Consider the following 25,974-nt stretch of genomic DNA (forward strand, 5'->3'; position numbering starts at 1 on the left):
GTGAATAAATTTAAACCTGAGGAGCCCCTTCTGGTAGGGTGTTAACCTCCCTGTAACCCCTGTGGTGAACAACAATCTTCCAAGGCATGGCAAAAGGGATAAATAGTTAAAATAGAGTGAAATACTTGGCATGAGGACCTTTTTTTTAAAAATGGTGTGAATCTCAAGTCTGTTCTTGATTCGAGGGATAAATCCTGAAGGAATCCTGTGAAGCTGAGTTGTGGAATGAGCTGTGACTGCTGAGGCTGCAGTTTCTGAGTCAAGTGGTGGTGGTTGCTCCTCCTGCAGCACCTGGGGGTGTCACAGGGCTTTGTCTGATGCATTTCTTGTCACTTTGTGTGGGTTACCTTGAAGTTTTGAATACCCGGTTGGGAAAGTTGTAGGAAAAGTCTAAAATGCAGAACTTGTGAGCTCTCTGTTGGTCCTGGAAGTGTTTCCAGCTGCTCAGTGCTATTTCCATGCGTTGTTTTCTCCTCTTGAAGTTTCCACGTGGAATATTTCATCTCCTACTTCAAACTGAGTGAAATAGTCTGGGCTTTACCTCCTGAATACAGGGCTTGGAGCAACCTGGGCTGGTGGAAGCTGTCCCTGCCCAAGGCATGGGATGGAACTGGATGAGCTTCAAGGTCTGTTCCACCCCAAACCATGCTGGGGTTCCATGAATATCAAAGAAAGCACTGGTTTTTTTAATGCAGGAGTGTAAAATCAATGTAAAATGAATCTTCAGAACAGGTGGAACAGTAGCTGATGAAGGGGGGGGGTGTGTTAAATGCAGCTTTGGGGTTTTTTTTTAAACCAATATCTGTGTTTTTGTTAGGGCTTTGTCAGCAGTTGAATCTTGCAGGTTGGGTTTTGTTGTTTTGTCTGGGTTTGTTTTGTTGTTGCCTTTCAGGGCACTTTTAGTGCTTGATCAGGATACGTCAAACTCTGAAAGCAAAACTCATTTTGCAACTTGTGAACCTAAAATGGCATTGACAGTGTAGAAACCGTTTGTCTCATTTTATCCCCTCTCTCCACAAGGAACACATCAAAATTAATTCAGGAACCTTATTTCCCCAGCTTCTTCTACACTTTATGCATTTTATAGCTTCATTGTGGGAGTTTTTGGTTATTTAAATGAGAGGATCCAATCACTTTTATAGCAATAGTAGCTTGTGGTTAATAATGGTGGAAATTGGATGCAAATACATTAAAAAATATCCAATTAACACAAGCAATTAGTGATCGCTGTGTTTATCAATCAGAATGCACTCCTAAACTGTCCTAAAGTTCAGTAATTATCATTTATTAATCCCTGACTTGGTGTTTGGGGAGGATTTGGTTGGCATTCCATGTTTTTTAGGTTGATGCAGAGGTCACCTGCTCGTAATTCTGAACATGTGGAGCAGAGTAAACCCAAACACACTGTGGGACCTTTTCTGTCTGGAAAATTTACGTTTCTGTGAGATAATGCTCAGACTGGAAATGTTTTGTGGATGAGAGTGGGAGCACATGGAGGAGGGAGCCAAGTCTGGTACGTGGGGATGAGGGGCTGCAGAGCCAGGAAATGTGGGAAAGACAGTGGGAATTGGTGGTAATGGTTATTTGGTACTTCATGGAACTCTTACAGTGGCCACGTTGTCATTTTTACTTCAAATTTGGCTTAAATTCTTACCACTTATACACAGTGAGATCCAGGCAGCTGCTTCATATTGCCACGTATTCTTCACTTGTTTGCAGGTGAGAAACAGGAGCACATCCCTAATTTATAACCCCAATTTAATGTGTTATGAGACACTGGAGAAAGGATTTTGCCTCTCACAGCTCTCAGAATTTTCATAACTTAATGTCCCATTTTAAGAAATTCAGTATTTGGTGAATTTGTTCTAACCCAGAAATTCGTGCCCTTACTTCATTTTTGTCCTCTGTGTGTGGGGATGGACATCAGTTTTTGGAATGTTTTGAACTTTATACTGCCTGATGCTTTTGATTTTGGAACCTTGTGTTTGTGTCCTCATTAGGAGTGAAAAAACCAGAATAAAAGTCCAGCTGGGGAGGTGAGACAGGAGTTTCGGGCTGTTCCAGTGTCTGTCAGCTCCCAGTGCAAAAACTACCTTGTGAAAACACACATGGAAAGCTTTTGGAAATTAAAATACAGATTCCATGCTGAAACAGAGAGCTGAAGTTAATTCCTGTGTATCAGCAATTTATTAAAGTTGAAATTTATTCATTAATTTGTGAGGATAAATTATCACTATCAGCGTAATGAAAATTTTTCAGCCCATTAAATCTTTTTTTCCCCCCTTCGCTTCCTGACAGTCAAATCCTGCTACCAGTGTAGGAGTAACTGTGAGACAACAGGAATATTCATTCCCTGAGTAGCATTAATCTACTTCCATTCTCCATTCAAAGTAGTGTTAATGCCTTTATTTCTCCTTGGAGCCTGAACTCGCTAATCCCGATCCCAAAGTGGATTATGGTGTCGTTCCTGCGTGTTCAGACAGATGTGCAACACACAGATAATTGCACAGAAAGGCAAAAGAAAGGGAATTTATTTAGTTGCTGAGCTGGAGGTGGTCTCTATCCAGCCTTAAATCCTTAATTCAATTTCAGGTTTGCCACTCAGTCCTGTCGGCCTCTTGCTCCGAACGATTTCTAATTGGAAAACTGCTTGGACTGATCCGTATTTTCTGTGCACTGAAGCATCCTCAAGAATTAAATATGAATGGATGTTAAGAAATATTGAAATGTTATGAAACATCTAATTTCAAGTGCAAATATCTGCCTAGGGATTCTTGATTATCTTTAATGAAGATGACACTACCCATGATCAGCACAAGTGCTTCTCAAAGAAGACAGTTCATAGAAGTGGCACCACTGAAGGAAATCACAGCAGAGATTTGTTTGGAGTAAATGAGCAGCCTTTTCTCCAGAGATTCCAAAATATTTTATTTAGACAAAGTTAAACATGACTCGAGATTAAAAGAGAGGTCAAATAATTCTCTCCTGGTTTGAAAGAGAAATTGGTTTAATTGTGTTCATTTACCGGGAGCACTGGATTTGCTTCGTGGTTTGTAAATGTTTTGTGAAAAAGCAGCCTGTAATAATATTTATAGAGGGAATGAAAAATAGTAATTGCCTCTGTCACTGCTTGAATTTTAACAATGTGTGTGCACATGAGGCCTTTTTGATCTTTTTAATAGGAACAACCCAACTGGCAATGACATCACATCAGGAAAGGAATTAATGCTACCACTGTCAACTTCCTGGGTTGTTTTTTTTTCTGAAAAGCTGGTTCCCTCCAGTTTAAATTCCCTTTTTACAGTGGAAATCTGCTCCTGCATTCTGTTGTCTGTCCTCATGATGTTTTGCTCTGTTGGCCAGAAATTACAATTTACTGTGTGGATGGGCAGGGTCCCAGGGCTGTGCCTGTAGGTTTGTAGCAAGATCTGGTGTGATTTAGGTTTGCAAAACATGAATCTGATATCAATTTGAGGGATCAATTCCATCCTCCACAGCTGGGATTGTGCAGTTTGCAGTCCAGTCTGTTCCTGGACTTGGAAGGTTGCACTGGGGAGGTAAAAACAACTCAAAATAGAGGAAAAAACAATCTTCCAAAAGAACCCAGGCTGTTTCTAAACATCCTGAAAGCTGGTTTCTTTTTCCTCTGTTCTCTCTGCTCTGCAGCTCTTTTGCATTGTTTCTCCCACGTTTTCCTGTATCTTTGATTAGTAACACTGACCTTATAAAAAGCCCCAAAATGGGCAGTTTTTCCAAGCAGAGCTGAAGCTGCAGGCAGTGCATTTCTCCCTTGAAAACTTGAGGATAAGCAGTGGGAAGTCTGGGATAACCCAGCAGAACTCTCCTTCTGCAGTGACTCCAAGGATGCATGGCTTGAATTCACGGGAATGTAGAGCCAGGAGCATCCCTGGCATTGAAATAGCTGCAAAAAGCTCCTCCCCTGGCTAAGGAGGAGATGCCTGAGTGGAAACTGAAAAAATCCTGCATTGTAACCTGAGGGGTTGTGTTTGCACAGGTGAGGTGCCTTTAGGGAGATTTTGGGGAGGTGCAGTTCTTACAAATTTCAGCTGCTAATTTGAGGCATCGATTTTCAGACCCAGAAATCATTCAGGGTTGTTAATCACAGCCCCTCAGAAGAGCACAGTCTGATTTTGAAGCTGGAGTTGAGTGTAACTTCGTGCTGCTCAGTGTTTGAAAGGTAAATATGTTTATAATAATTTCAGGACAGCTCATTTTTAGAAGGCTGGGATCATTATCTTTATTTAGGGTAAACCATATTTCAAAAAAAATTCTCTCCATCCCTGCTGTGGTGGGACCATCCCATCCCCTGGGACCCAGAGCCAGGACCTTGGAGCCCCCACCCTTGGCTTGTTTGGAAAACAGTGAGGGGGCAGGAATAAAGGGCCCTGCTTTGCACAACATCTGATGAGATTTTGCTCCCAAAGGCTGGATGTAGAAATTCCTGTGGGATGGCTTGGCAGGAGTGCTGCAGAAAGCACTGAGGCGAGTTCTGCTCCTGTCCAACGCCTTCCCTCATTAAATCTGGAGCTTTCTCTCCCTTTTCTGGGTTGGAATCCGCTCTGTGCTTGATTAACACTGGAGGTTTTGTTTGAGTTTTGGTTGTTGGTTGTTTTTTGGTTTTTTTTACTCCCCCCTCTTTCATGTAAATGATGTCTTGCTATTTTGCTTGCTTTTCCCCTTTTTTAATTAGAAGACTAAATGCTTGCATTCATGCACAAATTGCTTTGAAGTGCTGTAAGAATTCAATTCATGAGCTTCCTCCAGTCTCAATCTTTAATTTTTTTTTTGCAAACTGATAACATCTAATGGCTGTGCTCTTTCCAGAAGATTACATTTGTTTTCTGCGGGCTGCTCTGCCTCCTCTTGTGTCCCGAGATAACGAGTTCAACACGAGGGACAAGTTAATCAGCCAGCTCCCAGCGAGCATTCCCAAGCTTTTGGTACTTGGGCTGGCCCACAGCTCCCTGAAAAAACGAGGGAAGAACAGTCCTGGTGACTGTGGGCACCTCTGGATGCCGTGGGACAGCTCAGCTCCTTGGAGAAGTGGTTGAGCACTTTCCTCCAGGGATTACCTTCTTTGCTCTATTTACCCAGGAATTAGTTGCTACTTTGCACCTGTCTGTTATTTTTGGGGCTGCAGGACAGAGTTTGCTGCTGCTGTGTTTAGGATGTTGGTGGTTCCAGGTGGAATTCTGGCTCATGGAATACCAAGCTGTCAGATCCATCACCGTGCTCACTGTTTTGAGTTCATTCCAGGCCTATTTTGGGAGCAGAGGGGAAAATATCCATTTCCAGTGGTGGTGGATGAGTAATGCTCTTTTCATTAGCACTGAAGTGTGGCAAAATGGTGTTTCCTGAAGCCCACAGAGACTCCCAGGGGATTTCAAATCCCAAGGTCAGATGAGTGCAGCTTAAATGGCCTCTCCTCTGCTTCTGGAAGTGTTTGGTGACTGACCCCCCCCCCCTTTTAAATGTGGGGTCACAGCCCTGGGACTGGCCTTGTGTCCCCAGGGACCTGCAGAACAGCTGAGGTGGGACAAGACCTCCTGAGGTCCTGCTTGGCCAGGCCACCTCTCCTGTTGTGTCTGGAGTCACTTTGAAATGTAACAGTTACTTGAAAATAACTTCACCTCCGGGTTGGAGGGAATCATTAACATAAATAATGCAGAGTGTTTATCTTCTGGAGGTATTTTCTGAAGTTCTTTTAAGTTTCAAGTGAGAGATTAAACCTAAGAATTAAAAATTTTACAGATTTACTCCCACTCCTTTCTGCTTGGAAAAGGAAGGGTGGGGATCATATCAAATATAAGCAATATACAAATCATCATATGAAAATGATGCAGATGAGGTATTTAAACAGATGACCTTAAAACTTCTGTACTTATTAATACAACTAATACTATAAATGAGAGCAACCTTGTAGTTTTTATTCCAAACACTGACTCACAGGAAAGGTAATTATGTCCTGCCAGTCTTCTTCAGGTTCCTACTCACCCTTTATTTATCTCTTGACAAAAGTGTGGGTGTTTTGGTGCAAGCACCTGCACATGGACTGCAGTGTGTGTTAAACCTTTAAATGTGGGTGTCTCTCCAAGTGCAGGCGCTGGGAGACAGCTCCTGTTCCAGAGAGGTTGTAGGGAAGGCTTTTGGGATATTTATCCTGTGGATGCTGATTGTTCCTGCTGAGAGATCCTGAAAAATGATACTCTTGGACACTTAAAGCAAACAGCTCTGTAATTAGGTTGCCATCAGCCCATTTATTTCATGCACAGAAGTTCAGTGCCGTGATTTATGGTCTTTAAATCCTTGGATTTAAGGTTATCTGCTTGGGTATTGTTGTTTTCTGATTCAAGTAGTGTCCCTGTGCTGCAGCATTTCTCCAAGCAAAACCCGTCAGCCTCTACCTTAATTATGTAAAAGTGATCAGGAAACAAAATTACATCTCTTGGTGTGTGTCTGTCCCTTTGTGCTTTGGGATTTTTTTCCTGACTTTACTGTAAAATTACACAATCCTGGCTGGAATGTTACATCAATTGATCCATGTTTTTTCTCCATACTTGCTGTATATTGAATTCATGACCAAATTGGACAAGCACAATGATTACACTAAAGTGGTATCAAGCCCTTCTGGCTCTAGGATTGCAGCTATTTACAAGTCTCGGGCTGCTGCTTAAATTTTTTCCCAATTTTTAGTAATTTTGACATGAGTTTGAAAGCAAACTGGAAAACTGAAACCCAGAGTTCTCCCAACAGAATGAAGGCTCAGGTCAATTTTGCTCCTGTTAAATGCTCAATTTTAGGTTCTCTTAAAGGGAAAAGGACCAACAAAATGCAGCAAGGTGAAAACAGTTCATTGATCAAAATGTTCTCGACCTGAAAAAGCCCACATAAATACTGTAAGTTTTCCATCCTAGAGGCTGGAATGAGGAATAAAAAATCCAGTGCTATTGAGAAGCCCATCTGCTTTGTGTTTTAGGGTTGGGTAGCATGAGTTTCTTTTTTTCTGCCATACACATTGTCAGGAGAATAACCTTAGTCAAGTTACAATGGCTAAATGAATAATCTCTTGAACATGTGGAACTCATTTTCTTGGGGTATTTTCCCCTCTCGCTCTTTTTCCCTTCCTCTTCTCTGGTCCCTTGAAAAAGAAGACAAAAAAAACCTGCTGGTTCCTAAATGCATTTTTTGGCACTTACTCCGTTTTCCATAGTTTTCTCTCCTTGCAAATGCCTGGAGTTTCCCAAGGAAACAAATTGATAAGAATTGTGCTCTCCTTTGCTCCTTTTCAGTGTTGTGCCTATTCCCCATCTCCCCTCTGAGGCCTGAAATGATCCCATGGGATTTTACTGCCCACAGCTGATATAGAAATGTTAGCTGAGATGCTTTTTGCTGTCAAGTTAAGATGAAATTTGAATCCCAGTTCTCCTGTGTTGCCCAGACTATATTCCAGTGCTGCAGAAATGTGATGGGCACCTGGCAGAAGGCAGTGGTAGCTTGAGTATTAAATAGGGGCTTGGTGAGGAATCTTCATTAAGAGAAAAATGGGAAGGGAGATGATGTTTTCCCACTTAAAACCTTAAATATTGGGGGATTTGTGCACCCAAAAGGTGTGTTACGAGCCTGCAATGTTCATTGGTTGTAACTTACATCATTCTCTTTATTAATGAGTATTCTCTCCTCTACTGGTTATTGACTTCTCAGTTCTCATGCTAATTAGTCACCATTTTTCAGTCTTTTTAATATCTTTTTCCCAGACAGGGAGTTTCCAGCATATGCTGTGTTTTCTTTGTTAGGCTCTTATTTACCTTCTGCTTTCTGCAGCAGTTCCTTGAAGGGGTACAAAATCTGCATTTTAGGTGCCCAGGTTTCAGGGTCATTGAAGTTCATCAGGCTTAGTTCAGCAAAACTTCAAATTTCAGCTATTTTCCAATCAAATTCCAGTAATATCAGTCTGAGAAGAAAGCTACATGCTGGAAATCCCATACAGCATAAAGTGGAAATCACACTGCTTATGATTAATTAAAACAATTGATTAGAAAAGTGAATTAAAGGCATTAATTGGAAAAATGAGTTAGGGAAGTGATATCATTTCCAACAGCCTGCAAAGCACTGACTGACCTGAGCTCAGCATCACTTTTCTCTCTGATTCAGGTGTCTGTTGCTGCTCCACAAATGCTGTAATGAGAAAGAGCATTAATTAATTAAATCCCTTCTGAAAACATGGGGGGTTTTTTGAGCCCACAGGAAGAGAGAGGCATTTGTAGTGCAGTGTTGGGATATTCCTTTCACAACTGTAGCTACTGCCATCAGTGCTCCCATCCCACTGGATTTGCCTTTCCCTGTGTTTTCCTCCAATTTACTTCAGCTCCTTCCATGCCTTATTGTGAATTCTTGGAGGAAAACACGGAGCATGTCCCTGATCTCCTGGGAAGCCTCTATTTAATGTTCCTTGGTTTTAGAAAATGGTAACAAAACAGAACACGAGATGGCTTCAGACGCTGCAAAAATAAACGCCAGGCAGAAGCCACAGGTTTCCCTGAAAACAACCTCACTGGTGAGTTCCACCAGAAAAGGGATTTGATGGATATTTGTTTGCTCACCACTTTTTAAAACATTAACCTTTCAAGTAGGAACCAGACCCTGGTTAGTGGCTGCTTGAAGTTTAAAAAGTATCACAGTCCTGCTGAGCTAAATCTGTCTGTATTTTTACACGCCTACATTTTATTATTCTGTATAACTTTTTAAATATTACTGATTTTTGTCATTGATTCCTTACCCAAATAGGACAGGTAACAGCAATACATGCCCTAAACCTGCTGAAAGATGGTTTTTTTTCTCTTTTAAATAGCTTGTAGTATACAGGGTAAAGCAGCTTCAATATATTTACAGCTCAGTGGCTATTTTACTAATCCTGTGTTTGTTTTCCCTCATTCTCTTTGTCTCAAAAAAATGTTATTTTTATTGTCAGGGAGATGGATTCACGTCTTGTCTGGCAAATAAAGTGATGTGCAAATGGCTGAGTGCTCTGCAGAGCAGTTGGTGCTCATGTTTGGTTGGGGACCTTGGAGATTTGGGGGTGGTGGCTTTTTCTGCTTGTTTTGATGCTGTGCTGGCAGTCAGACTGGGCTTTTGGAAGTGTTTTTCTCCCTGCAGCACGTTTTAATCTCGAGGAACTGAGGGAACAAGCCAGTTAATATTTTACATTTTATGCTGTGCTTGGCTTAGAGTCTTCTCCCAGTTTTTAAACTGAGTTGCCTTCAGTTTGAAATGAATAAAAGTCTCTTAAGCCTTTTTTTGAGGGGGACACAGCAAAGCTAAACTCAACTTATCTCTGGGTTGGTGGGAAACCTGACTCCATCCCACCCTGAGATGTGGTTTGGATGCTGGGCCCATCCATCACTGTCAGACCCCACCTGTGCCAGGCATTAGGCACTGGTGGCCCAAATCTTCCCTGTCCCAGCCCCCTGCTCCTGGATCCTCTCATTGCTTCCTGATTTACCTCTCTTACCAAATATTTGTCCTGTGAGCCAGAGCTAAAAGCCAGGCAGTTTGAAGTCATTAAAGGATATATGGAGGTACCTTGGAAGAATTTCCTAGGAAGTTGCAAGTGCTTTGACCCAGGCCGGTACTTAAAGAGCTTAGGGAAGCAAGAGTCTGATGCTTTGGAAATGTGTGTTTGGAAAACAAGCCAGGCTTCCTCAGGACTCCATCCAGGGCATCCCCTGCAGGCTCACAGGGACACATCTCCTGGCTTTCCTGAGGAGCTGTCATGGATCACCAGGAATCCTGTGGTGCTCCCTGCAGATACCACGATTTTCTCTGCCTAGGCTGGTGTTTGTGTAGCCAAACAGGAGGGCTGGGGAGGATCAGGAGCAGGAATGCTGTGCCCGGAATTCAGGGGTTGCTGGAGGTCCCAGGGATGGCTCAGGGCTTTGTGCTCAGCCCCTGGCAGCAGCACTGAGGCTAAACCTGAGCAGAGAGCTGCAGGTACAGCCAAGCAAGTGCTTTGCTCTTCAAAGTTGGAATAATTCCAAAAGAATCTTTAGAAAGATTATAATAACCTTTAAAATGTTAGAATTAGAGGAGAATCGTCAGGATTGGAAGAGACCTTTAAGGTCGTCAAGGCCAGCTGTGGTACCACTACTGGTACCATGAAACCACATCTCCCAGATCCAGAACACACTCCACCACCTCCCTGAGCAACCTATTCCAATGCCTGACCCCAAAACCAGTGTTTTAGTATCTAATCTTCATCTCCTGTCTCATCTTAAGGCCGTTTCCACTTGTCCTCTCACTGCTGTGGAAGTGTCAGGATAAATCAAACTCTCCAACACTGTTTATTTAGTATTGGAAAGTAGGGATTGCTTCAATCACAGTGCTGGGACAGTTCCACCTGGATGTGAAAATAAAGGGCTTTTTCCCAGTTAATTACTGCATACAAAGGCAAATGAAGGAAAATAAAATAAGGTAGTGTTTGAGGGTTTGGGGTGGTGTGGGATGAGATGTTGGGAGTGATGGTGGGGATGGAGATATTCCGTGTCTGGTGGAGGAGCAGCTCAAGGGAAGAGGCTGGATGCTGATCCAGAGGAAAGGCTGGATGCTGAGCTGGGGAAGGGCTGGATGCTGAGCCAGAGGAAAGGCTGGATGCTGAGCTCTGGGGAAGGGCTGGATGCTGATCCAGAGGAAAGGCTGGATGCTGAGCTCTGGGGAAGGGCTGGATGCTGAGCCAGCACAGCCTTCCCACATTGGGAGAGCGAGTGGTGATGGTTTATGGCAAATAATCCCGGGCAAGCATCTCATTAAACACGTGTGTGATTGTTCTGTGCAGGGAGCTGAGCCTGCTGCCATCTGCTCCACAGATCCAATTAAACCAGAGGGGTGGGAAGAATAAAGTACAGATGCTAATGGGCTGTGTACACTGCAGAGCAAGTTCTCCTAAATATTGAGACTGTTTTTCTGGGGTTGTGTGTGGGGCTGACTTTCTCTCTGCGCCGTGAAGTTCCCTCAGCTTCATTTGAGGTTGCCACTTAGCTCTGATTTGCTGCTTTAAGTTAGGTCGCTTTTTAAGTTAGTGAAAATAGCTTAAGGATGTTTTTGCCCTGGGGTGGAATTGTGCACAGGAATTCCTGAGTAGGGAGCAGATATCCCGAGTAGGGACCAGACCCAGGCAGGGGCTGAGCAGTTCATGTGTAGCCTCGGGGTTGGATTCTCCATCCTTACTCGATTTTTACTGTTGATTTACTCATTATCTGTGCTTAGTTTGACCGAGAAACTCCTGCTCCCCCCTCTGCCAATGGCAGTGCTTTTAATTAAAACAACAGAGTATACCAGAGCATTTTAAAAAAATCAGTTAATTCAAAATCAAGCAAAAATAGGTTAAAAACCAAGCCAAATAAATTCCTGCTGGCACTGTGACTCTTACATAACCATAGATGATGTTCTCTGGCATTATTTTGCAAGTTCATAAACAGGCTATGTGTGAAAAGGGTGGAAAAAGGGTCAGCTTTGTGTTAGGGGCAGAAAGCTCCATTTTCAGGAGCTGACAGTCTATTTCCTCCTCATTCCTTTTGATGTCTGCACACTAAATGCTGCGTGGACAGAAAAATTCAATTCATTTAAAACATTTTGCATCAAAATGACATGCTTTAATGTATTTTCTTCTGATGTTTAAATTATCTTTTCATCTCATGAGGGAGGGAAAAAAAAAAGCCAACATGTTTGGAGTTAAAGTACCCAAGCAGAACTTTAAACAAAGGTCTGGATGAAGAGGAAGTCTCGATGTACAGGCAGCCTTTAAGGGTAGATGCCTTTTTTCCCCTCCCCTACCCCCCTTCTTGGCTGTCTGAGCCTTGTAAACCGAGGAGATTTATTGCTGCCCTTCCAAATGCTTCTTCAGAATGAAGAGTTCACATTTTTGAAATTCTTCAAGTCCTCAGGAGGGAGAGGGATAAGGGGAAGTGATGATGGTGAGCACACCAAAGGATTTTCCAGGCTGGTTTTGCCAGTCATAGCTGCCTGTAGCTGTGCTGGGAGGGAATCAGCTGAACCTGCACCAAAGAAACTCTTGGAGCTGTGGGCTGCAGAGGATTTGGATGAAATTTAGACTTTTTAGTAATTGCAATCGTTATTGCTAATAATACAATGCAGGGTCTTTAGGAATTGCTGTCCTTTGCCAGATGCAGTGTCATGTGTGCTACTCAGCCCTGATAGATGTGGGATCCATTCCCTCAGTGAAATCCCAGCTCCCCTGGAGAAATGTCTGAACAGCCTAAATAACCTCCATTTATTACCATTACAGCTATTGACACCACTTGTTGTGGTATCAATTAAGATTAAGAGAGCAAAGGAATATTTTAGGGATATTGGGCATTTTCCAGTGGGGACGGCCTCACTGTTCCCAAGGGGAAAGCTGCCCTTGGAAATGAGAGCTCTGGGAGGAGAAACTTAGGTGATCAGGCAAACTTTTTAGGGATGCTGTTGGTGTAACCCCAAATCCTTCCCATCTTCTTTTTCAGTCTGGAAGCAGAATATTAACGAGGTGCTGAGTGGTTTTTCCTCTGTGTGTGTAACAGGGATGGCAGTGTGGCTGTCACCTGTCCCCCTGGGAACTGGTGGGAAGCTTTCCCAGGGCAGGACACAGCTCTCACTTCTATCTTCTGACACATCTTTTTTTTTTTTTTTTTTTGCCATTAATGAGGTTGATCTGGATGTGTTCAAACTTGGGTCTCACTTGTCTGTTTTCCACATATTACATTTGTCTAAATTTTGCTCCCAGCCTGTTGTGTTTTAGCTGGAAACAAGTACTTTTACAAGTAGTTATGTTGGGTTAAATGTTTAGCAAGAGAAGGGTCATAGTTTGCACGTGGAGCTATTTTTAGCACCTTCTGGCAGTTTGGTAAATAAACAGATGTTTGGAAAAAAGCCCTGTTATGCCTTTACTTCCCGAAGTCAGCCTCTCCATGCAGATCCTCACATGGAGACATGATTCCCCTTGGGAGGCCTGGCACTGGGAGACTCCCCAGGTCCTTCTCTGACCCCATTTCCTTACCCATCCACTTTTTGGAGCTGCTTTCATGGGACACTTATGACAAAAAAGCCTCTCACACATCCTTTCTGGTTTTTCTTGCAGAGGATATTCAACTCCTTCGTGTACACGGAGAAAATATCAAATGGAGAAAGTGAAGTTCAACAGGTGAGTCCAAAACCCCTTCTCACCTCCACTGGCAGAGTGAGCTCAGGGAATTCAGTTCTGTCTGCATTTGTGGCCCCTTTCCTAACCTGTCCCTGTTCCCTGGGAGCAGAGCCCGACCCCCCCGGCTGCCCCCTCCTGTCAGGGACTTGTGCAGAGCCACAAGGTCCCCCCTGAGCCTCCTTTGCTCCAGGCTCAGCCCCTTCCCAGCTCCCTCAGGAATTCTCCTGGGGCTCCAGCCCCTTCCCAGCTCCCTCAGCCTCTCCTGGGGCTCCAGCCCCTTCCCAGCTCCCTCAGCCTCTCCTGGGGCTCCAGCCCCTTCCCAGCTCCCTCAGCCTCTCCTGGGGCTCCAGCCCCTCCCCCAGCTCCATTGCCCTCCAGAGGCTTTGGCTTCCCTGTAGGCATGCCCAGGTGGGTGCTTGCAAGCAAAGGGACCATGAGAGTGTATAATTGTCACCTGACTTTGAAAATTTCAATCCCAAACCATCCTGACGTCCCTCAGGATGGGTTCTCTGGCTCTGTGTCGTGTAGGGCAGCATTTCCAGGAGTATTCCTGGGTGGTCTGTGCACCACAGAAGGGCCATGTGGGCTGGATCAGACAGATCAGATGGCTTTTAAAAGGCAAAAGTGTTTTTGGGAAACCAAGAAACTGGATTAAAACTTCAAAGAAGTCCTGACTATGGATTCTCCACTGAGGAAAAGACAGTCCTTGTTTCCCAGAGCAGATGTCTGTGTTCATCCCAAGTGGATATAAAGAGCTGTCCAAACACTGGAGGTGGGGTGATGGATTTGGAGCTGTCAGGGGAGAAAATGGGGCTCTGCTAAAGTGTAATTACTGTGGTTAAAAGCTCTACAGTGAAGTGGATGGAAGAACAGTTGAGCACTTCTGTTTCATTAATAACCAGATCTTTTAGCCTTCATGAATCCCCAGCAATAGAACCTGAATTTTATAAGAGTAGGACATTCAATGGGATCATCTTGAGCAAAGGCAAACAGATGTAAGCAAATGAAATCCCCTGCCAGAGAAATCTCATTCCTGCTTTGGTCATTCATTAACATTTTCTTAGCAACTGATATCCAAAGGCAATTAATGAGGGTTTTATGTCAGCTGGGATTTTTTTCTGGCAGAGCACTGAATTGCTGTGGGGGTTGTGGTTTTTTTTTTTGTACCAAACCATGTAAATAATGACTCTCAGTTTATTGAAAAAGTGGAAAAATTCCAGCTGTTGGCCTTCAGGCCTAACTGTTCAATACCTTTGGCTTTCTTTGTGCCACACAAGGAGCAGTTTTACCTCTCAGCATCAAACTGGTTGTACTTTCAAGGTCTGCAGTTCTAGAATTACTGTCGTACCTGACAGATAAAACCTGTTCTACTTTGAATCATTTATTAAAAATTGGATGGCAATGGCCAAAAATAACTTGGATTCCTTCCCTGTGAGTTATTTCAATATCAGAGAACTCCCGTAGGATATGAGAATGCAGTGGCGTGAGTTAGTGATGTAAATAAAGTGGGAGAGGAGGAGTTTTATGAGGGGAAAATCTACATTAGCTGATTTCAAGGAAGTCAGTGTGTGTTCAGTGTCCTGCCAGACATCTGCTTTCTGTGATGTGGAGAGAAGGGATCTGGGCTCCACAGGGGAAGGAGAGAGGGTGAAATGCTCTTGAGCAGGAGGAGATTTACCAGCTTTGAGGAGAGAAGTCTTGAAAAGCTCAGACCATGCTGCTGTTGGGTTGGATTTTTTGTTTGGTTGGTTTTGGACTGGGCAAAGAGGTCTTTGGAGAGGAAATAGATCTGAAATATGCTGAAAAAATGACATTTGGCTGTCGAGCACAACACGTTCCCTGGCTGCGAAAAGTGGTGTGTTCACACACGTTGATGAATTGTGAGCCTCACAATAAAAGGCAATTATTGTGTGTTTAATGTACTTCCAGAATGATTCAGGAATTGTGGCCCTTTCTCTGGGTTTTGTTGTGCACCCTGTTTAACATCTTTCTTGGAAGAAATCTTGGGAAGCTTTGCCAAAGGTACTGGCCAGTAGAAAACCTCAAATGAGTGCTGGTTTCCTTGACGAAATGCACATTGGAAAGTGGTTTCCTGCATCCTGACTGCAATAATAGAATGTATTTTCAGTGTCATCCAGAGAAGAAGGAATGGGAACTTTCTACAAGGGAGAATGGACTTAAGTTGAAGGAGGGGAGGTTTAGATGGGTATTAGGGAGAAATCTCCCTGTCAGGGTTGGGGAGGCCCTGGCAGAGGTTGCCCAGAGCAGCTGTGGCTGCCCCTGGATCCCTGGCAGTGCTCAAGGCCAGGCTGGAGCACCCTGGGACAGTGGGAGGTGTCCCTGCCCATGGCAGGGGTGGCACTGGATGGGATTTAAGGTCCCTCCCAACCCAAAGCATTCCAGGATTCCACGAATGGTTGGAATCCATTAAATGGGAGATGGGGGATGGAGCTGGAGGTGATTCTATGATCCTTCCTTGAGCCATGTCCCTGCTCATCTCTGTGCTCTTCAGGGTTGATGCAGGACCAGTGGTTTCTTTGAGCCATGTAGATGAAAAATAAATAACATTAAAAGTTTTCTAGAGTAGGACTCTGTGGATGCACAGCTGTGATACAGCAGCAGGATGAATGCCTGGTGGATGTTGGAGAGAGGTAGTTTTTTCCAGATTTTTCTGGTTTACAGAGGGAATTTAAACCTCAGAATTATAACTCAGCTCTTCCATGTGTAAGCAATCCTTTCCAAGGAGCTTGACAGTGTTAAATCCCTGGCTGTGAGTCTGTCCTGGCATCCCTGCCTGTCAACCCCACTGATGCATATTTTATATACAGGCTTGGAAACATAAAAAAATACCTTGGCTTTCAAGCTACAGCCAGAAATAAAACCTAACCTTGGAGCTCTGCTTTCCCTCTGAGCTCCCTGCAAAGGGGAGACTTCAGAGCTGTGGAGCTTTGAGGGGGAAGAAGCTTTAAAAAAAAGCTCGAGGGAACGATGCAAATGAGGGAAATGTCTCTGGGAAAATTAGAGGAGCTCAGTGATGTTGTGATGAAAGGTTGTCAGTGGAGATGGTGACAATTGAAGTGAATTACCCAGGGGTGCTGCAGTAATAGAAACAGGTGTTAGAGTCCAACCTGTCTGCAAACCCAAGGGCTTTGGCTGCGTGTCAGCTGCCAGAGGAAATCCAGGGAAAACAGGGCTAATGGCTGCATTGTTCACAGAGAGCACTCACTGCTTATTGCTTTGTTTATTATAATGAAGGGGAAAACACAGAAATCTGAAAAATGCCCAAGGAGGCTTCCCCCTGCTGTTGTTTTTGAGATGAGGGGAAGAGCACTTTGTGCATGGACCTGGGGATAATAATACTTTATGTCAATCTCAAGGTATCCAGATTTATTTCAGTCTCCATTAAAATGGGTGAGTTGGAGCAGGAATGTCTGTCACACTTGGTACCCACTGCCCCTTTTCTGTGCCTGATTGGGGGCACAGCTTTCCATTTTGCCTTAGAAGTGCTTTAACAGTTATGTAAGGATGGTTTCATAGTTCAATGTTCTGTCCTTTCATTATTTGTTATCTCTCATTCTTTCTCTACTTTGGAGGTTTTGTAACCAGTGTGGGTCTGGCATCCATCAGCATCCAGCAGCTCTCCAGCTCCAGGCAGGTTAAAAAAAGCAGGGTATGTGTTGGATAAAAACTTCAGGTTTTTATTTAGAAAGAGGAGAAGGTGATTTAAGCCTGCAGCTTTTACTGTGACAGGCTCCACAGCTGAGTGCATCACCCTGCAAAGGGAATAAAGTTTGAGGGGGATGATGTGAGTGTGCACAGGGCATGGGCACACCAGGCAGTGCTGAGGGGTTGGGAAGGAGGGATTATTCCTTGCTGTTGGTTTAGTCACTGGGAGCTGGAATTCCTGCTCACTGCTGTGGATTTTTGTGCTCCGGTGAAGCCCAGCTATGGCAGAAAAGTTTGTTTTGTTAGGCTTCATCTGGGTGATACTTCTCAATTTGATGAATTAGAGCCATTTGTTTCTAGTACTTGATTGGTGTGTTACCCTCAGTTTCTTAACATTTATTCATTTGAAGAAATTTTCAACGGAAAATTATTTTTGGATCATCTTGCCCTTGGTGACTTTGAGTTCCCTGGTTTTGAAGTGGTTTGAATTGTTGGGAGCATTGTCTTGCTATCAGAGGGCAATATTTTTAGAGTTCTTTAGATTAGACAAAGTCAGGTCTTCCAACTGTGGGCAGGGAATGGTGTCTGGAGCTCTGGGAGGCTTCATATCCCTCGTTGCTGACATGCACTTGACTCCCTGCCCCGACCGAAGCGCTGGATCCCGTTTCATAAAAATAACGGAATGACTTTGAGCCATTCTGAGGTTTTTCCATGGGAGACGCAGTTTGGGAACAAAGCATTTGCTTTTTGTCAGCTTCTGAAGTACAGGATCTTCTGAAAAACAGATTTGTCAGATCTTTAGACTCGGCACAGCAGGGTGAAATTCAAAGGCTGTGGGGCGCTTTTATTGTTCAACCTAGAAGGTGAAAACTCATCAACACCGAACCCTCGGCTTGTACAGCATTCATTTATCAGAGAGCAGCCCCGATTCCAAACCAGAGAGAGGCCTTTTGTTCTGGGGCCTGTGAGAGTTTTATGTCTGCTAATGATGCTCAGCAAACTTCAGCTCTCTCCCCTCTTCCTGATTTCAGGTAGGGAAACGAAGAGAGAAATCTCACGCTCAAGTGTCTGGTTTACCTTGGAATTTCATTTGCCCAAACTGAGCAGAGAACTTTGTACCCACCAAACCTGACTGCTTTGATTTAGGAAATTTGGTTTGTGTTTGTTTGAGCCCCTCCAGAAGAATTCTGGATTCTCACAGAAGAATTCACTTCTAAAGAACACATTTGAGGGGAGCAGCCAGACAAAAAGAAAGTTTACTGGGAAACAGAAAAGGATCTCCCCAACAGCTTATTATCGTCACAACTGGGAGCAATTTAATAGTGCTGCATGTCTAACATGGAGGAGCCCATTAGCAGTCCTCTGGTGCCTTGGCAATAAATCATTCCACAGAACTAATTAGGTATAATTCTGCAAGTCATTTGAGCGAGGTGCTATTAAAACCTGTGCTCCTTGGAGACCTGTCACAGAGCCGCAGCATTCCCTGGGAACAATGGGGGCAAAGCAGTGCTGCTATCAGCGAGGCCTCGTTCCTCACATAACCAAGGAAATCGTGACAAAATGGCCTGTTGGTAAGAGTTAGGAGAGACATTTGTTAGTCCAGGGGATCTGGAAAATCCAGGGGTGTTTCCCAGCACACAAAACCAGCAGCACCGTTAAATCATCCCTGTAGAGTTTGGGGTGTGCAGGGAGCAGGAGAGAGGAGTGCTGTGGATTAAGGATCTGATTTAGCTCTGGAGAAATTTGCAGAAATGCAAAACAGTATTTCTGATTGTTCAACACCTCCATCTATTGCTTAGAGACGATTCTTTCGTTTGGGACGTGTCTGGCTGATGATTAGATATATAATTGGTTGGTGTGAAAGGGATGCAGAATGTGCAGAGCAAAAAAAAAAGCCTGATCCATTTCGTTAATTCCTCCCTTTGATGAAAGATGAGGAGTGAAAGCCTCAGTAAATGCTCCTTGTAAAACCTGATGCCTCCTGGTAACTGTGTTTACTGTCACGTTTGCTCCAAGAGCAGCCACAGATTGTCCCCTTCCCGTTTTCCCCAGCAGTCATTAGTCAGGCTGGTTGTGAAGTGCCTAATGAAGGACACAAGCAGCTCTTCTGTGGCAGCACAGTCACTCCAGCAGCCTGGGATGTGTCCCAGCAGGCTCAGCCCTGGCCAGCACCAGGACCCTTCCCAGTGCCGGGATTCTGCCTGGCATGGAGAGAGGGCAGAGGTGCCACAGGCACCACCAGCTTGGAAGTACTTGCTGGCAAAAATTTGACTTCGTTTTTTTTACTTTTATTTTAATTTTTTTCAGAACCATTTAAAAAGAAGGGCTGAAGTACCCAATTTGATATTTCCAAAGCGAGGCACTCTGATTTTTTTTTTTTTAATGGTCTGAGAATTGTGTGGGAGGGGCCACAATGTGTTTGTTTTCACTTTCTGAAAGGAGAGAAATTGCCTCTTACAAGGAATAGTGTAACCTCTAAACCTTGTCCTGGTTTAAAAGGACTGCCTTCCTTAGAGGGGCCTCTGGCAACAAAAGACTTCAGGAGGAATTTCACCGGTGTGAGACTTTTGTCATTATTTTCTTCTTGCTATTTTACAACATCAGTTAGAGATTTTTCAGTTTGTAGCTGAAGCTGTTGTAGGCTGTGAGTAGGCACAGTGAGCTTGAGATCGATGAGGAAAGTCACTCAGGTAGTACTCAGCCTGGGGAGCCTCCCAGGAAAGCAGCAGGGAATACAGCAGAAAAGCAAAATCTGGGATGGCTTATTTTGCCCAAATCTACGTGAAAGAAGTGCTGAGATATTTCTGCACAGATCCACCTGACTGAGGAGGCTGCTGAGGAACAGAGAAATATTCATGGCAGTGTTTGGGGTTCTTTGGGGTTCCTTGGATGCTGAGGTCGCTCCCATCAGCAGGAGATTTGCTGCTGGCTCTTTGCTCCTGGAGCAGTAGAAGTTCTGTGTAGGGGAAAGCTTCTCTAACACCATTATTTGGGCTTTCCTGAAGTGTCCATGTACAGAATTTCATTAAATTGACTTGTGGCCTGCTTTAGTCTCCATCCATGTCAGGCCTTGGAGTGCCTCAGTGTCACATCCAGCTGTCAGTTCTTAATGAAAGGGAAGTTTGATATGATGGAAGTCACACTTTTCACACATGCAAAACTCTGTTGAAGCACCCATTGCTAGATGAGAAATGTATTTTATCTTCTCGTATGCTCTCCTTCCCGTGGCCAATATTGATTACTTGACTTTACAGTGCTTAAACCACCAAAATAAAAGTACAGTGAGCAAATTGTTTTCTTTAGCATACTCAGCTTTTACTTGGTTGTTAAGGAATGGGGTAATACAGAAAAACTGGGTTAATTTTAAGCTTTCTTCTCTTTTTTTTTTTTTTTTTTCAGTTGGCAAAAAAAATCCGTGAGAAATTCAACCGTTACTTGGACGTGGTGAATCGGAACAAGCAGGTGGTGGAAGCCTCGTACACTGCTCACCTCACCTCACCCCTGACTGCCATCCAGGACTGCTGTACTATCCCACCATCCATGATGGAGTGAGTATGAAATTCTGGAATTCCTCGTGCTGTCATTTGTTTAATCTGTGAAGAAGAGGAGGGTTTCTTTGTGTTTGCTGCTGCTTTGGATAAAAACGGAGAAGGCAGATCTCCAAAGGTGCCTCTTATCTTGTCCTCATCTTCTTTTCCATTTCTCCCACACCAGTGCTTAATGATGGGCTTTAAACAAGAACTGGGAATCAGCTGGAAGCAATAAAAGGAAGAAAGTTTGTTCATAGTGTTCCATACTAAAAGAGTCTGTCTAGCTCCAAGACACTGTTTTTGCGCTGAGGCACTGCTTGCCCTGAATAACTCTCCTCAGGCTGGTCATGAGACCTTTTTCTCTCCTTTGAAGTAACCAAAATCACGAGTTGGTCAGTCCATCACATGCTAAAAGCACTGTGTTCCAGTTTAATCAGGTTGACATGCTGCTGTTTGATAGCAGAGGTTTAATGAAATCGAGTCCATTGCTTGGAAACTGGATTTGTTCATGTTCAATTTGGTTTGGTTTTAAATACAGGAGTTTTGAGTAGGCTAAATCTGAGCAGTTGGTTGTCTTTAATAATTTCTATTGTGCTGCATATTTGCAGAAACTTTTTTGGGTTTCCTAACTGTAGAAATGTGTGATAGAAACTCTGATTTTCCCAATGAAAGAGGAGTAATTTTCTTGAAACGCTGAACATATTAAACATTTACTTCCATGTGGGCTTGAAAAGAACAAGAGGTAACCTTCTGCAAGGTTTATGCAAACCTTGATTACAGACTGATTTTCACTGTTTATATGTCAGTCTGATTTAAAAACATTTGAGAGGGAGGAAGGTAATTTGGGTCATCAGGTGACTCCAAGAGCACAGGTTTGGAGGTCTCTGTGCAGTTCCTGCTGGACAAGGTGCCCATGGAAAATGCTGGCACATCCAGGCTGGTGGCACTGTGGACAAAAGGGTCAGGAATTCTTTGGGGATGAAAACCTGTCTGCCCTCTGATCATGCAGGAATCACCAGGCAGCAGGAACACCTTCCAAGCAAGGGTTGAGGGGAAGGAGAAAGGAAATTTATCACCCCCTTGTCAGTGTGGCCTAATTTTTCATTATAAAGAGAAGTCTGCTTTTAGTCTGGAAACATTAGTGAATTCCTTTTCACTTTGTCCTCCAAAATTATGTAGCTTGGAAGTCCTTTAGAAACTTCTTTAGCTGTGGTGGACTTGCATAAGAATCATTCCCAGTAAGTGGTTTAAAACACAAACAGCTGGCAAAGCAGGTGAATTTGCTGTTTGCACAGCTCCTCATTCAGGCTCTACAATCTGATTCTCATTATTTAGTTGCTTGGATCAATAATTAAATGGTTCCCAGACCATTTTATCAGCTGCAGGATGTTCTGGACAGCACCTTGGTTGAGGCTTATCTGACCATTGGACCCAGTGCTGTCCGTAGGAAATCATCTGCAAGTCAAAAAAAAAAAGAATGTAAAAATGTATTTTCTGTTTGAAACTTCCAAGTTTTAGCTCCATGCTTTGTTAATTGCCTGATTTGTCTAAATGCTTCTGCCATCATTTCAGTTTTTCTCCCCTTTCTGCCTCTCCCATCTGCTGCTCTTCCTTTCATTTTCCTTCCCTGTGGCATTGCCTTTCTGGGAGATTTCCCATTTGGGTTAAAATATTGGGAAAGAAGCTGATTCACCTGGATATTGTGACCATATTTTGAATTCTGCCATGTTTAATTCATGGACTAACTCCAGCTGCAGTTGGGCCTGCACTTGTAGGAAGTGAAATTGGATGTGCTGCTGCTGCTAACAGCTTATCCTTGGTGTTTAAAGTGTTCAATGTTGGTGTTAAAGCAACAGTAATGATAATATTTTGGTTAAAACGTTTATGAACTGCTGCTGCAGAAGAGGTCACGTGAAAAAAGACCCAGATTTGTCTGTGAAAATTGCTTTTTCCACGAGATCCTTTGCCTTAGACTGTGCCTTGGCCATGTCTGTGTCCCCAGGGCTGTGGTTTTCGTTCCGGAGGGTTGTGAAATGTTTGTGTTACAACTCCTGAACTCTGTGTGTTCTTTTTCTGGCTGTTTCCTCATGCGGCCTCTTTATTTGAGCAGACATTTGGGGCAAGAACAGTGTCAGGAGTGCATTATCCTCAGGGTGTATTTTTAAGGTAGATTTGAAGGTTTTTCCCACGGTGTTTAAGGCTGTTTGTCATATGGTGTTCAACCTCTTATTGTCCAACTTACTGACATTGTGTTGGGAATACTGCAAGTTTGGATTGCTTTGGGGAAAATTAACTTGGATGTACTATTCTGCAGTGAAAGGATTTTTATTTTGAGTTTCTTTTAATGGCTTGCTGACTTCAATTTGTATTCGTTGTTACCATTAACAAAATTATCCCTGAGTTTGCTTTTATTTATCCTGGAAATCCGAGCATTGGTTTGTCATGTTGCTTGGGATAAACTGTGGGATTTCCACACCTGATGACTGTAAATAAATGATAGAAAATAGGACCTAACAAAGTACAAACTGGGTTAGAAAATGAACCTGGCATTTAAATTGCTCGTTTAGTGAGTAGTGGGATATGACAGGGAAAGCAATATTTATTTTATTGCTATTCCATGGTGTTGGCTCTTGCAGTGAAGAGCCCAAATGAATGAGTTTCCATGTGATTCCAGTCTGGATTAAAATTCCCAGCCTGGCTGTGCTTTTGGTTGCTGTTTTGTACCCAACATATTCTGGTTTCACTGGTGTAAGACCAGCAGTTGTGTGTTTGTGCCCCCTCCAAGGCAGGGTTGTGCAATGGAACCACCTTGGTTTGGGAAGTGGTGAAAATAAATAAATTGGAATATGCAAACCCAGCTGGATGAGGCAGCACTGTTGGTGGCTATTGAGTGGTTTTGGCAAGGGACCTTTCCTAGGCCTTAATTCAACAAACATTTCCTGATAAAATTACACTCAGCTGCTTTACCAAAGGCTCTAAATGTGTGCTTGGGCTCAAGGAAAAAATCCCACACCTAAATACATGTGCAGGGACTGCTGAGGAGCAGTGAGCAGGGCAGGGACTCGTGTTCCCCTTTCCTTTTTGCTGATCCTTCTTCCAGTTATCTCTGCTGGCATTTTCAGCTCTACCTCATCAGGGTTTGGGAATGGCACGGGAGGAGAGCAGGGCAGGCAGGGAGCAGAGCTTTCTGAGCTCCCGCATGGTTGGTGTGGAAATTGCTCCCTGCACAGCCATCCAGGCTGCGTTTGTGTCCCTGGGCTCAGAGCCTGGGGAGCAGCTCCTTTTCCCAAGCACCGAAGCACTTGGGAAGAGGCTGCTCCAAAGCAGGCAGAGTTAATATGGACATAGTGCTCCGGGCTCTTAGCAAACTGATGGGAGATAAGGAAATGGATGTCAGGTGACATGCCTCTTCTAATCCTGGAAGAAATCCCTGCTGGAAAAATGAACCTTTGTGTTTCCTCACCGACAAAGGCTGCGGAAGAAGCCATGAGAAATGGATTTCATGCTGTCTCCAGACATTCCCTATCCTGATTGAATTGGGTGGTTATTTACCAGACAGTGTTTGAATTAAAGTGTCTTTCTCCTGAAGAGGATAAATACGTTTGTGTACAAGTTGGAGCCTCCTGGTTTTCCTGCCTGGAAGCCCTCGGCAGGTGTTGAGGAAATCTTGGGTCTGGAATGGGCTGATGGGGCAGCAAGAGGGGAGGGAAAGAATAAACTGAACTTATTTATCAAACATCCTGAGCAGCTGCAATGGAAGCTTATGGAGTATGTGTCAGCTGTGAGAAATGTCTAAATAGGGATTTTAGAAATGAGTTTTGGGATGCAGGTTTGGAAGCATTAGGGGGTTCTACCTTTGCAGGTCTGCATGGTGTGACTTGTGAGTGACGACTGGAATAACTTTCCTCATAGAGATGGTGCTGGCCTGGATGGCACCAGGCAGATAAAGAAGGGGTTTATACTGAATATTTGCCAATGAAAGGAAATCAAACTCCTTCCACTCTAAGAACAAGTGGATAATGTTTGAGTATTTGTCTTCTACCCATTGTACAAAATGCCTTTTTCTGGATTTGTGATTGATGCTCTCATGTGGGAGGCTTCCAGAAGTAGCTTTCCATAGTTCCAGTTTGCCAGGGAAGTTGGTTGTGTTAGGGGCCATAGAGCACCTGCCAGTGGTTTCTCAACACAGCAATGGCTGCATAGGATCACCTTCCAGGAAAAAACCCAAATTATTCAGATGCATTTGTGAGGAAATGCAGCTGTTCCTGCAGCTTTTCCAACAAGAAGACCAGATGATGCTTTTAAAGAGACTCAAAACCTGATCTTGATCCTCCTCTCTGCCTGGTTTTAAGACCCATCACTCTGATGGGCTTCAGCATTTCATGTCCTTGGGTCTGGGAGAGAAGGGATTTCCAGTTTCCTTGGGATCTGAGCAAGAAGAGAAGTGGCAGCTCCAGGAAGCTGCCCCGAGTGTCCCTCACTGCACCTCCTTGTTGGACATGGCTCATGTGTGCTGCTGGAATCATCCCCCTTCCTCCCTGCTTCCACCCCGGGGCCACAAATGAATTTCACTGCTGGGTTTTTATGGGAAGGTGCCCCAGGTCTCCAAATCCATCTGTTCAGGGGCACTGGTGTTCATTAATGCTCCCACTCTGGCTGCTTAACACCGCCTTTCCAGGCAGCTGGAAATCTATTTTTGCTCTTTATTTAACTATGCTGATAAGAGCTTAGGGAATGCATTTACCCAAATTTGTGGAAGGAGCTGGAATGGAGAAATATTTGTTGGTAAAACACCCTACTTGGCAGTGCTGCATTGCAAACATTAATAGAGCTGTTTGAATAAGGGAGTTTACGAACCTCTATTTGAAAATCATTTACTCCCTCACTGTGATACTGCCTTCAGAAGTGGTCTGGTTTTTGCTTTTTTTTTTTTTTAAACAGATGGTTAAATATTTGCTAATGCAGTTCAGTTTTATCACAGCTCTTTCTGTGTTTATCTTCCCTCTCCGGAGCAGTTAAGTGGGAGATAACGGGAACCCCATTCAGTTCCTTGGGTTGCTGCAATAGCTGAAGAGCTGCACTTCCAGAGGAGGAGTGTGGGGGGCACAATAAATGAAATTTAAGATGTATTTGCTGTTCTGACTGAGTTTCAGGCTGCAGTAAAGCACAGAGATGTAGGGAGTGTGCACAGCCCTGGGCTTTGGCAGCTTTTGTCCATAAAGTGCAGCAGGTATTCAGGAAATCTCTCTCCTGGCCTCTTGCTTTTACTTCTAATGTGGCCAAATTCCTCAAGAAGATGTAGGGTTTGGAATAGAAATTCCTCATGAAAAAGAGAGGATGGGAATAGTTTGTGTTCCTGGGTTGAAACCTCCTTCCAACAGTACATTCTCTTTACATCTGAGAGCAGCTGTACTTGGACTTTTTCAAGACTACTTGAAATAATTGGAGCAACTTTGGTGCCTTGCCAGAAGAAATTGTGTAGCTGTAACATCAGTAGCTTTTTTTTTGGCTTGAATTTATTCATAAAAACATTGTTTTCCAGCATTCTGTTTAGATGCAGTGGGC

The 25,974-nt window shown here is 43.8% G+C and overlaps 1 protein-coding gene across 1 annotated transcript in view; it reads left to right on the top strand.

Moving 5' to 3' along the window:
* CACHD1 (cache domain containing 1) overlaps positions 1-25,974 on the top strand; it is an 89,700-nt gene that overhangs the window by 15,716 nt on the left and 48,010 nt on the right. The window contains exons 2-3 of the mRNA XM_069023615.1: positions 13,151-13,213; positions 20,279-20,427. Coding sequence (XP_068879716.1) covers positions 13,151-13,213; positions 20,279-20,427 — 212 coding nt within the window. The remainder of the gene's footprint in view (positions 1-13,150; positions 13,214-20,278; positions 20,428-25,974) is intronic.

Source organism: Aphelocoma coerulescens, chromosome 8, assembly GCF_041296385.1.
Source record: "Aphelocoma coerulescens isolate FSJ_1873_10779 chromosome 8, UR_Acoe_1.0, whole genome shotgun sequence".
NCBI classification, from domain to species: Eukaryota; Metazoa; Chordata; class Aves; order Passeriformes; family Corvidae; genus Aphelocoma; species Aphelocoma coerulescens.